This window comes from Diabrotica virgifera, chromosome 3 (genome assembly GCF_917563875.1).
Source record: "Diabrotica virgifera virgifera chromosome 3, PGI_DIABVI_V3a".
In the NCBI taxonomy this organism is placed as follows: Eukaryota; Metazoa; Arthropoda; class Insecta; order Coleoptera; family Chrysomelidae; genus Diabrotica; species Diabrotica virgifera.
In genome coordinates this window covers 197405676-197419254 of record NC_065445.1, presented here as the reverse complement: position 1 = coordinate 197419254, position 13579 = coordinate 197405676, and the positions used below count along the sequence as shown (strand labels likewise).

At 30.6% G+C, this 13579-nt stretch overlaps 1 protein-coding gene across 1 annotated transcript in view; it reads left to right on the top strand.

Moving 5' to 3' along the window:
• Nucleotides 1-1546: 1546 nt before the first annotated feature.
• LOC126882278 (choline/ethanolamine kinase) overlaps nucleotides 1547-13579 on the top strand; it is a 79597-nt gene continuing 67564 nt past the window's right edge. The window contains exons 1-2 of the mRNA XM_050647120.1: nucleotides 1547-1789; nucleotides 2079-2194. Coding sequence (XP_050503077.1) covers nucleotides 1763-1789; nucleotides 2079-2194 — 143 coding nt within the window. The 5' untranslated portion in view covers nucleotides 1547-1762. The remainder of the gene's footprint in view (nucleotides 1790-2078; nucleotides 2195-13579) is intronic.

Here is a 13579-nt window from a genome sequence, read left to right as displayed (position 1 = left end):
TCAAAAGTAAACAAGTTACGCCCAAAATAAAGTTGTTCCTTTTTTTTTGGTAAGAAATCGGGAAAATCACCCCCTGATTAGCATTTAAAATGAACTTAATTGTTACCACTTCACAAGTTTTTTACTCGCGTATGTATTGGTCATATGATCTGTAAGTTTGAGCGACTCACTTATCAAGAGTGTATGCAAATTTAGAAACACCGAATCTTAAAAAATGTTTGTCTTACAGAAAAACAAAAGAATACAAAATATTCAGAAAAGTAAAACCGACTTTTTTTATTGTTTAGGATTTTTGGTATCTCTAACAATTTTTAAGTAATTTTGAAAAAAAAGCATTTTTTTCAAAATAAAATTTTAAAAAATTTTACTTTAATACCAAATTTTTTCAAAAATAAGCACTTTGAATCGATGAAGCTTACAGATCATATAAACACAACATAAGTAAAGTAACTTGTGAAGAGGTAACGATTAATTTCATTTAAGTTGCTAATTGGGGGGTGATCTTCCTGATTTTTTTTTGCCAAAACAAAAGGGACCAAATTATTTTGAGCGTAACTTGCTTACATTTGATGCTTGAATTTTTTTTTATAAAAACAGAAATAAAGATTTTTTTAAACACTTTAAAAAAGTTGAAATGTTTTTTCCCCAAGATTGCTTCATTATTTGGATATTTCACATTGAATTATTCTATTTGTAATTTTTCGAATATGAACCTATTTTTCATTAGCTATAACTCTGCTTTTGCTAGGTATACAGACCTAATATATACACCGTTTTTTTTCACATTTTTATAAGCTATTGTTTTGCTAAGAATATTCTTTCGACAACATGCTTACGTTTTGAGTTATTTGCGAAAAACCGTCTAAAAACGTGGTTATTTTGTTCAAAAATGAACATATTCACTTGCAAATAACTCAAAATGTATTGATTTGGTGAAAAAACTCTATAGAACAAAAGTTTCTTATAATTAGTCAGTTTATCCATTTCGGGCTTTATCTTGGATATATATTTTTTTAACCCCGAAACTCACTGGGGGTTGAAACTCACCCCCAGGGCAAAAGCACACATCGGAACCATATCACTTTTTTCTTTGACATTATATCTATGCGTACGCCAAATTGCATGTAAATCCAAGCGGTTCTTTAAAATTTACAGCAAAAACCGTGGAAGAATGTACTATTACTTCATATCATATTAAAAATATAATTTCTATTAAAATGGTTTTCCCTGTTACGCCTATGGTTAAACTTACTTCCACATCGACGTTTCAGCCACGTCACCGACGTTACGTAGTTGCCAACTAGTGAGCTATAAAATATAATTTAGTTATTTGTCAATATTTTATTTTTGCAAGTTACGTATTTCAGATAAGTTTCGTCAAAACAATCATTATCAACCAAAAAAATAAAACCGAAAACAGATGTATGTTATTACCTGGAACTTGCATGTAAATATTAGTTGTTGATGTTAAAAAAATTCCGAAATAATCTTTAAACTGGTAAATGAGTTGGCAACATCGAGCCGTTATCGTCCGAAGATTATTTAAGTGGGATATTGAAGCGGCGAAAAACATTTGAGTAAAATTCGTTGAAAGTTAAAGTTGTGAATCATAATTAAAAATCGACTTAATTAACTGATTTATTCAGATTAAAATACACTTCAACTGAGATCTTACGTTACTGTGATAATATACCTGTAGCTAACTTTCGGTTATTTATTTTTATACACTTTTCTAAGTTCCTGTTTTTGTGATTTTTTCACTATGTTGGATATTGTGCCAAAGAATAAGGTAAATAAATTTGCGTTGCATGTAGAATTTCCCAGGGTTTGTTTTGAAATATTCACGCCCTTTACGCCTGTGCTGTTTTGAAACGTCTGCGTTAAACTATTGATTTCATAATATTACATTCAGGTAGGTATATATTGGGCATCTTTGTCCTCAAAGGTACCTTCGGTATTTGAATTTTAGAGCGGCGTTCCAGAATATTTCTTACAAATCCTGTGAAAGTGATCTTAGTGATGTGATTATGAGACCGATTGTAGTTACTTATAAAATTTGTCTGGATTTGTTTTTGAAGCCTGCTGCTGGAGACTGCTTCGAGATGAAAGAACTGACGGCGAGAATTTGCAGGGATTACCTTCAAGGGGCCTGGAAGAAGGTCAATGCCAAAAACATTGGTTTCAAGCATATCAGGTAAGAAAAACATCTATTTTTTTTGTCTGTCGAACGAGGTCAAATTCTTAATTGTGCTGCAAAAGCAAAATTAATGTTAAAGATTTTTTCTTCCCACTTCCTTAAAAGGGAAGATCCGCAGTTTGTGTTAACTTAATGAACCATGTAACTTACATTTATTCTAAATAATCAATTTGTAACACAATATTTGACTATGTTTCATCTTTTTATCCTAGATTTTTATTTAATCTATTGCTATTTCTATAATTTAACTGCCTAGTGACTCATGTTGGAAGACTCCTCTCCAAAGGAAGATTTGCAATTTGTGTTAAGTAACATAATGAACCATATTATAATTTATATTCTAAAGCAGCGTTTCCCAACCGGTGGGTCGCGACCCACTAGTGGGTCGCGGGCGGATTTCAGGTGGGTCGCGGCGTGGCTCTTATAGTAGCTGTGTAGCGTACAGTGACCGTGTTCCTTATTTTTTCTATCATCATGGGTGAGGTATGGGTCGCAAATATGAAAAAACATCAGAAGGTGGGTCGCCAGACAGAAAAGGTTGGGAACCACTGTTCTAAAGGAACCAGATGAATGGTCAAAGGTCTCATTTTGCTGTTAATTGTTATTGAATGTTTAAATCACCAATTAGTAACACAATTTTTGACCATGTTTCATGTTTTTATTATAGATTTTTATTTAATCTATTTCTAATTTCTATTATGTATAATTTAACTACCCATATGACTCATCTTGGGAGACTCCCCTCCTTGAAAGGGAAGATCTGCACTTTGTGTTAAATAACATAATGAACCATATAACTTATATTATAAAGAAAGGAACCAAATGAATGGTCTCATTTTCTGTTGTAATTGTTATTGAATGTTTAATCACCAATTTGTAACACAATTATTACCTATTGACCAGGTTTCAACTTTTTAACCTAGATTTTTATTTAATCTATTTCTGTATCTATAATTTAACTGCCTATGTGACTCATCTTGGGAGACTCCCCATAATAATGATGTATTTATTAAAATATGGACGATTGTGATTCCAATCTTAGTTCTAATAAAATAAGTTTTGTTTTAAATTGAATATAAAAATTCATTGAATATAATATAGTCATAATGGCTATTTAACAGATTCATTAATATTCAGCTCAGGGAGGTGCTGTTGTTGGAGGTGTGAAATTATGTACATAAACAAGAGATCATTCCATAAAACAAGTAGATCCATTGTTTATTCCACACCTTGAACAGTAGCACCCTCCTGAGCTGAATAAATGAGTCTTTTAGATTGCTGGTACAACGGATTGCTGGTAGCTGATAGAACAACGAAGACAACTGTGTTCGTTGTTCTCTGGTAGGTACTACTATAACTTAAAATGCAATAGGAAATTTTTAAATTGCTTATTGAAATGTAGTAAATGAATCCTATCTGAATATGCCTCTACCTCACATAGAGTATAAATTGGATCTGATAATCACCCTTGAAAAAGAAATAGTTAACCTCCTTGTGCAATATGGCAAAATATGAAACCACATATTAGAATACTGGTCATAGGAATATACCACTTTAAGCAATATAAATTTGAGATCCAGAAACGTTTCTACTAGTCAGTCACCAATGATCGGTTATTAGATATTATCCTAGTTATAGGAATACTTTTGCTTGGCACAAAGACTATTCCAATAAGAAGATTTGACTATACTACTAAAACACTTCTAAAACAGTGCAAAAGAACTTCTCACTGAGTATTGAGCAAGTATTTGGTCGTTACTTACTTGTACACAACCTCAAACACTAAGAAATTTGGAAAGGAATTGTCAGCATAACCCAGAATTGCCAGTAATTACATATTATTCTCTCTTGAGCAGGAGTTATCTTACAAGTAATCCTGGCTTTACTTAACTGCTTACTTCTACCAGGAATGAAATCCCTGTTGAATATACATGCCTTGGAACCAACTCCCAGACCAAAGAGTTGGCTAGTATTTTTGGCTATACCCACACTTTCTGACCTAGAAAACTTTTTGATGAAGATTGTAATTCTCTCTATATGTATTTATTATTTTCGTAATTTTTTAAGTATGTCGTTTAAGTATATACACCAGAAGTGTGTAGGTACTTGATTTTAAGTTTTTTTTTGTAACAAACATTCTCCTCTTTTTTCCGTATTCACTTGAACCTTCTTGAATACTACTAACTTCCATCATCCAGTGATAAATAAAAAATCCAAGAGTACAGAAGAAGCAGCAAATGAACACACACATCCTGGAGGCAATTCTCTAACAGAAATATTATTCTCTCTGAGCAGGAAGGAGTTACCCTACCAGAAAATAGGGTCTTATTAAATCGCTTACTTCTACTAGCAATGAAATCCCTATATACAGGTCTTGAAGGCAATTCCCAGACCAAAGAGTTGGCTGGTATCTTTGGCTAGACCCACACATTTTGCTTAAATCTAAAGGCATGCATTTTGTTGTTTCAATTTTACCTTTTATAACATTTAAAATGTAATCCAAAGGTTTTTACACCTTTAAAAGTGGCTATTTGCAAATGCTAAATTTTGACTGAAAAATGTAATCTTATGAAATGTTCTCATGAAAATTGTAATCCTTTTGCATATCTTCATTATTTTATTAATTTTTTAGATAGGGATACCATTTACACCATGATTTTAAATTTCTTTTTAACACACACACTTTCTTTTCCTTCTTCACTGGAACCTTCTGGAATACAACTTATCATCACCATTGGGCCTACAATCCATAGTAACTGTTGGTCTTAGCCTGTACTAGGATCAGCTTGAATTCCTTTCTATCCATCGCCTTGGTTCTTCAATTTCAAGTGTATGAAAACTAGTAAGTAGCTCCATCTCATACATTCTCAAGTGGCCTATCCACTAATGCCTGTGTATTTTGATGGAGCTACCCAACTGAGTTCATTATAAAGGCAGTAATCCGTTTTCCTGCACACTTTTATAAATATGTTTGAGGACTTATGTTCAGAACAGCCTGAACATTTTTCATCTTTTTTGTGATCATCCACGTTTCTGATGCGTAAGTGAGGACAGGCTTGATAAAAGTTTTGTATATCAATATTTTTAATTCTTTTTGTGACTGATGTTAAAAGTTTCTTTAATCCTTAGTACGCTCTATGTGTTAGATATATACATCTAATTTCTGCAGTTACTGTATTACTTTCTTTGGTTGATTTGTGACTTGTGAGCCTAGATATATAAACTCTCTTTCTCCTTCGAAAGTATATCTTCCAACTGTTAGATCTTGAGGTTTTGCTACTTGCTTATTCTGCGTCACTCTAGTCTAGAATACTAGTAGTAGTCAACTTGCCGTAGGCAAATGCCAAAGCAACTTCCACCTTCCAGTGGTAAATAAAAAATCCAAGGGTGCCCTAAAGAAGCGACAGCAAATGAACTGGAAATTAAAACGTCAGTAAAACATCAATTATGGTTTATTCCCAAAGAAAATATAGTCAACGTAATTATTGCTAATTTACTCAAATATGTTGTTTTTATTCTACAAAACAAATAGTTTATGATGTACACAAGGTTTTTACTTCACTGGAAGTAATTGCAACATACATGACTAAACCTATGATGTTTTCTATGAATTATGTTCATCATTTCGTAATGATAATGATAATTGATAATACTTTTATTCAAAAATACTAGTTTCTTCTGGTTTCCTATCAGCTGTACTTTTCCATCAAAATTAATTGTTGAAAATGATAATTATTCTGTTGAAAATGATAACACTTACTACTTAGTCAAACTTGGGGAATTTGTCAATTCGGATAGGGAGTTTTAATGATAAACACAATTTTGTAATAATGGCCTTGTTTTTTTTGGGAAATGAGCACAAAATTTATGTAAATATTTTGTTCATTAATATTGTTTACAAAAAACAACTCTTAATTAAGGGTGTTACTGTAATTATTTGTTTAAATGTAAAGTACAATCGAGATAACAGTACTATATATAAAAAAAATAAATTATATTTTTTTGTTTCAACTTTTAACCTTGCACATACCATAAATGTTGTCTTTCATTTTGTTTACTATCAACTCTCAATAGTCTTCAGTAGTTTTCCATGAATACTAGTTGATTCATAAAGATTCTGTATTTTTACAGGAAATAATATTTTTTTAGTAAATGCTTTGTTTATATTTTTTTATAAGTTTGCATCACGCATCCTAAAGTAAGAGCACTTCTTTATTTCATTAATTTATTCTATATTGTACATTTGTGCTTCATCATCTTCTGAGTATGTCCCAATACTTTCCGTACTGTTATGAAATCTCTAATACATAAGTGCTTCTACTGTCAAAGCAAAAATTTCAAAATTCTGAAATAGTAACGCTTTTTCAATAATCTCTCTTCATTCCTGACTTCCTTTTGGGGAGTGTAGTGGTCATGGCAATGTCGTGTATTGTCCTTCTCCAAATATCTGTCTCTTTTGACACATGCATAGATCTTTTTGCATATTCCTGTAATTTGGACGATCCATCTTGTTGCAGATCTTCCTCGTGATCCTCAACCTTCTACCTTTCTTTGGATAAGTTAATTTCCTCCAATAATGTACCTAGTTTTTTTTTCCTGGAAGCCATCTGTTATGAACCAGTCATACTGCAGCGACTTGGCTTATTGTACATCTTCCTTTCCTTTATGAAACCCATTCCAGATATCTGGAACCCTGTACTAGCTTATACAGGTCTAATAGTGGGTGGGTGCCATATATATTTAGTTATTTCGATGTCTCCAAAAAGTGTTTGTCGCCTTCGCTCCAATGCCTCACAATCACGCAAGATATGGTTGACTGTTCCAGGTTCTCTGCTACGGAGCCTGCAGCTCAAGTCTCCATGAAACAGCCCCATTGTATGCAGGTGACCCTTAACTGGCGCATGCCCAGTAAGGAAACCCGAATCAGCTTATTAGCTGATTCCAGCTTTTTTTTTTTAGCAATAATCCAGCCCTATCAGCACATATCCGTCCGATATACATCTTGCCATGTACTGGACCAGGTACACCCTCAGAGTGTAAGTTGCATTGGCTTCGGATCCAGGCTTTTTTACGTTCGCGGAGGGTGCTTTGTGGCACTCCCACGGCCGGCTCTGGATCAAGGTATTTTGTAGCTGATGCTCTTCTGGCAAGTGCAACAGCTCTTTCGTTACCGTGAATGCCCTGATGACCTGAAACCCATACCAATAAAACTCTGTTATGTTGCGCCTCTGTTATGTTTTTGTCGACATTTCCACACGAGCTTAGAGTTCACCTTAGGGCTTATGAGATAGTCCAGAGAAATAAGATTTTTCTCGTGACACATCCCCCTCCATGCCGAAACCAAATTTTTTGAGTAGTATGACATCTATAATAATAACCTAGGTACATGTTTCCTGCAGCCGATTTTGATGATATACATAGTTATAAACAAATGAAGATCAAAAAACGGTACATTTTCGCTTTTTTCGTCTATTACCAAAAAGTTAAGCATTTTAAACAAATTTGAGAGTAAGAAATTCATAAATCGTACAACAAACTTCAATATGGCGTTCGCTGAATATGTCTATCCTTATTGGTTGCTTAGAAAATTGCAAAATAAATCATAAATTTTTTCAGAATTTTTATAAATATTCATAACTTACGTAAAAAACAACTTAGAACCTTCTTATTACACCGAATGCTGAGACTTCTGGTGCTTAAATTATACCATAAATTTCAAAGTAATTGGTAAAATAGTTTAAAAGTTATTTAACTTGTTTATCCCAAAATCATTTTTTTGCAACATTATAAGTCAGAAAATTATGAGGTTACAGTAAGTAATACTTCGGACAGTTTATGAAAGAAGAACATTTATACTATTAACTTAATTAAAAAAATGATAAAAAGTAATTTTAAACAGTGTAAAATTATTCTGCAAAAACGTGTCGATTTATGCTTACTTATAAACAATTAGAATAACTTTTTAACCGTTACCCGTAAAAAAATTATTTTTTCATATTTAGAAAGACTGCATTTTTATACACATTTAGAAAGAAAAACAATTGTCCTAGGACAATTAGGGGCGAAGTTAGCCCCCCTTTTTTAATTCACCTGTTCTTGCAAAATAATTTTGCAATATTTAGAATTATTTTTTGTCATTTTTTTAAATTAAATTAATAGTGTAAATCTTCTTCTTTCATAAACTATACAAAGTATTATTGTAACTTTATCATTTTCTGACTTATAGTGTTGCAAAAAAAATGAATTTGGTATAAACAAATTAAATAACTTTTAAACTATTCTACCAATTGCTTTGAAATTTAGGGTATGATTTAAGCACCAGAAGTCTCAGCAAGAAGTGTAACAAGAAGGTTCTAAGTTAATTTTTACATAAGTTATGAATATTTATAAAAACTCAAAATTTATGATTTATTTTGCCATTTTCTTAGCAACCAATAAGGATAGACATATTCAGCGAACGCCATATTCAAGTTTTTTTTATACGATTTATGAGTTTCTTACTCTCAAATTTGTTTAAAATGCTTAACTTTTTGGTAATAGACGAAAAAAGCGAAAATTTACCGTTTTTTGATATTCATTTGTTTATAACTATGTATATCATCAAAACTGACTGCAGGAAACATATTAGTTCAGAGAAATAAGGAAAAAAAATAGCCTGTTGGTGACACAACCCCCTCCAGGCCGAAACCAAATTTTTTGAGTAGTGTGGACATCTATAATAATCACCTATATGTTTCCTGCAGCCGATTTTGATGATATACATAGTTATAAACAATTGAAGATCAAAAAACGCTAAATTTTCGCTTTTTTCGTTTATTGCCAAATGGCTAAGCATTTTAAACAAATTTGGAAGTAAGAAACTCATAAACCATATAAAAAACTTCAATATGGCTCCCGCTGAATATGTCCATCCTTATTGGTTGCTTAGAAAATTGCAAAATAATTCATAAATTTTGAGTTTTTATAAATATTCATAACTTATGTAAAAATGAACTTAGAATCTTCTTATTACACGAAATGCTGATACTTCTGGTGCTTAAATTATACACTAAATTTGATAACAGTTGGTCAAATAGTTTAAAAGTTATTTAATTTGTTTATCCCAAATTAATTTTTTTTGTAACACTATAAGTCAGAAAATGATGAAGTTATAGTAATACTTTGGATAGTTTATGAAAGAAGAAGATTTATACTAATAACTTAATTAAAAAAGAATGACAAAAAATAATTCTAAGTATCGCAAAATTATTTTGCAAGAACATGTCGATTTTTTGCTTATAAACAATTAGAATAACTTTTTAACCATTACCCGTAGAAAAATTATTTTTTCACATTTAGAAAGAGTGAATTTTTATACAAATTTAAAAAAAGGAAAAATTGTCCTAGGACAATTAGGAACGAAGTTGCCGCTCCCCATTTTTTAATTCACAGCAGCTTTCTTTATAACAATTACGAAATCAAATCAGTCACATTGGAAAGAACATACTTCAGAGTTTTAATGTACCAAATATAAAAAATATATACTTTCAAACAAATCGTCCACAAAGCTTCAAAATGTGACCCTTAAAATCGGCCGGCCTCGAAACTTGGGAGATCGATGAGAAGGGGGATGGAAATGTTAGCTGTATCTCTTGTTCTCGCCTATGAATTTCGACGTTTCTCTTTTTAATTTGTATGTGCTTTTTGCGTACAGTACGAGTATGCATTATTTAAATAAATTAATTGTTATATACACCATCAAATTTGTTTAAACAATTTTTTTTTCAATTTTTTTTTAATAAAATTTTAAGTAATTTTAATCACAAAACATACATATTTATGAATAATATAATAATACATAGTTTTTATTAAACTTAGTAATAATTTAAAGGATGAAAAAACAAATTATCCCATTCGATGGTTTCTAAATTGGTAATTTGGTTTCTAAATTCGTATTGGTCTATGGAAATCAGAAAATCTCAAATAAACTAGGTTTTATTTTTTTAGTAAACTTGCTATTAGATGAATGAAAAACTGAAGTTACAGAACCACCAAAAAAGAGATAAACGTAATTGATTGGGGTTGGAAATTAAGCTAAGAACTGTTAGTGCCGATCCGATCAACAGATCTTCTTTATATCAGATATTTTATTAAAATAAACTATCTGCTCTTGCAAAACTGGTTGCACCGAGTACTTGTTAGTACAGAGATATATAAATAGTTTATGGACTTAGATTATCAAAACCTCAATCTTTCTCTATTATCTATTTTGGAGTTTCTTTTTTTAATCTGTATGTACTCTTTGCGTACGTTACGGATATGTTTTTTTTAATAAAGTGGTTATTTAATTAACTATGTAAATTGTGTAAACAATTTTTGGAAATTCTTTTACGATATTTTTAGGACGACTTTGTTGGCAATTATAGGAGTGGATCATATGCACTTGACTTTACAAAAACTTATAATAAATGGGTAACTGATAATTGTTACGTTTTTCATAAAAATACAAGTATTCCTAGATAAACCTTTTTTAATTTTATTTTAATAGTCTTGCTATCATAACAAAATGTATGAAATATCTTAATTTTTGTTTTTTTGCAATCTTAAAATTATAACTTTCAATGTTGTAGGATACAATTATTACAATATTGTAGAAAATTTCTGAAAATAATTTTGTTCTTTTTATCCTCTCTCTAATTTTGTTACATTTCATTTTTCGTTTATCTAGTAGCATGTTTATCAAGAAATAAATCCTAGTTTATTTGAGATTTTTTATTTTCAATTTAATATTATAAGCCAATTTTAGATTTAGGAATAATTGAATAGGATTAGTAATATAATAATTACAGGGTGTAACAAAAATACTGGTCATAAATTTAATCGCATATTCTGGGACCAAAAATAGTTCGATTGAACCTAACTTACCTTAGTATAAAATATGCACATAAAAAAAGTTACAGCCCTTTGAATTTACAAAATGAAAATCGATTTTGTCCAATATATAGAAGAGATTTTTTATTGAAAATAGACATGTGGTATTTTTATGGCAGGAGCATCTTACAAAAAAATTATAGTAAAATTTTGACACCCCATAAAAATTTTATGGGGGTTTTGTTCCTTTAAACTCCCCCAAACTTTTGTGTTCGTTCCAATTAAATTATTAATGTGGTACTATTAGTTAAACAGAATGTGTTTAAAATTTTTTGCCTCTTAGTACTTTTTCGAAAAGTCAGTTTTTATTGAGATATTTTAAATATTCGTCAAATCCACCACATATTTGTATAATACAGTTAAGTACGATTATGAAGACTTGGTAATCGTATGAAAATTTATTATTTATAATTTACATTTTTAGGCATATTTTGAACCATATTAAAAAAGAAGCCACATCTTGATAAAAGGTGCCTTATCGAAAAAATACTAAGAGACAAAAAAGTTTTAGAAACATTGTGTTTAACTAATGGTACCGCAGTAATAGTTCAATTGGAACGTACACAAACATTTGAGGGGTGTAAAAGAACAAACCCCCATAAAATTTTTATGTAAACATATTAAAAAAGAAGCAGCAACTCGATAAAAACTGCCTTATCGAAAAAATACTAAGAGGCAAAAAAGTTTTAAAAACAGTGAGTTTAACTAATGGTACCACAATAATAATTTAATTGGGTTGTACACAAAAGTTTGGGGGGTTTAAGGGAACAAAACCCCCATAAAATTTTCATGGGATGCAAAAATTTCACATAATTTTTCTTTAAGATGTTCCTGCCATAAGAATGATACATGTCCATTTTCAATAAAAAATCTCTAATAGTTTTCGATATATTGGAAAAAATCAATTTTCATTTTGTAACTTCAAAGGGCTATAACTTTTTTTATGTGCACATTTGTATTAAGGTAAGTTAGGACCAATCGATCTATTTTTGGTCCCAGAATATGTGATTTAATTTATGACCTGTATTTTTGTTACGCCCTGTATAACTAATATGTACGTTTTACAATAAAAGTTACATCAAATATTATTAAAAAAAATTGAAAATAAATTGTTTAAACAAATTTGATGTATATAACAATTAGTTTATTAAAATAACGCATATTCGTAATGTACGTAATAAAATGTACATACAAATTAAAAAAAAAACAACGAAATAAATAATCGAGAACCAGAGATACAGTTAACAGCTCCTTCCCCCCTCTCATCGCTATCCCAAGTTTCAACGCCGGCCGATTTTAAGGGCCACATTTTTAAGCTTTGTGGACGATTTCCTTGAAAGTAAATCTTTTGTATACTTGGTACGTTAAAACTTTGAAGTATGTTCTTTCAAATGCGGCTAATTTTATTTCTTAATTGTTATAAACAAAGCTGCCGTGAATTAAAAAAAGAAGGGGGCTAACTTTGTCCCTAATTGTTGTAGGACAATTATTTTTCTTTCTAAATGTGTATAAAAATTTAGTCTTTCTAAATATGGAAAAATAATTTTTCTACGGGTAACGGTTAAAAAGTTATTCTAATTGTTTATAAGCAAAAAATCGACATGTTCTTGCAAAATAATTTTACACTATTTATAATTATTTTTTGTCATTGTTTTTAAATTAAGTTAATAACATAGATCTTCTTCTTTCATAAACTGTCCGAAGTATTACTGTAACCTCATCGTTTTCTGACTTATAGTGTTGCAAAAAAAATTAATTTGGGATAAACAAATTAAATAACTTTTAAACTATTTGACCAATTCCTTTGAAATTTAGAATGTAATTTAAGCACCAGAAGTCTCAGCATCTCGTGTAATAAGAAAGTTCTAACTTAATTTTTACATAAGTTATGAACATTTATAAAATCTCAAAATTTATGATTTATTTTGCAATTTTCTAAGCAACAAATAAGGATAGACATATGCAGTGAACGCCATATTGAAGTTTTTTATATGATTTATCAGCTTCTTACTCTCAAATTTGTTTAAAATGCTTCACTTTTTAGTAATAGACGAAAAAAGCGAAAATTTTGCGTTTTTTGATCTTCATTTGTTTATAGCTATGTATATCATCAAAATCGGCTGCAGGAAACATATAGGTTATTAATATAGATGTCCATACTACTCAAAAAATTTGGTTTCGGCCTGGAGGGGGATGTGTCACGAGAAAAATCTTATTTCTCTGGACTATATAGGTTATTATTATAGATGACCATACTACTCAAAAAATTTAGTTTCGGCCTGGAGGAGGTTGTGTCACCAACAGGATATTTTTTCCTTATTTCTCTGAACTAAGAGCCCCAATGGCTGCTTGACCATCTATGCATATTTTAATCCGCACTGTACCTAGTTCATAAAACACCTAGTTTGTGTTTTGCATTAAGTTTTTTGAAACTGTTGGTTGTGTTTCTTATAAAACCTATATTTTTACCAC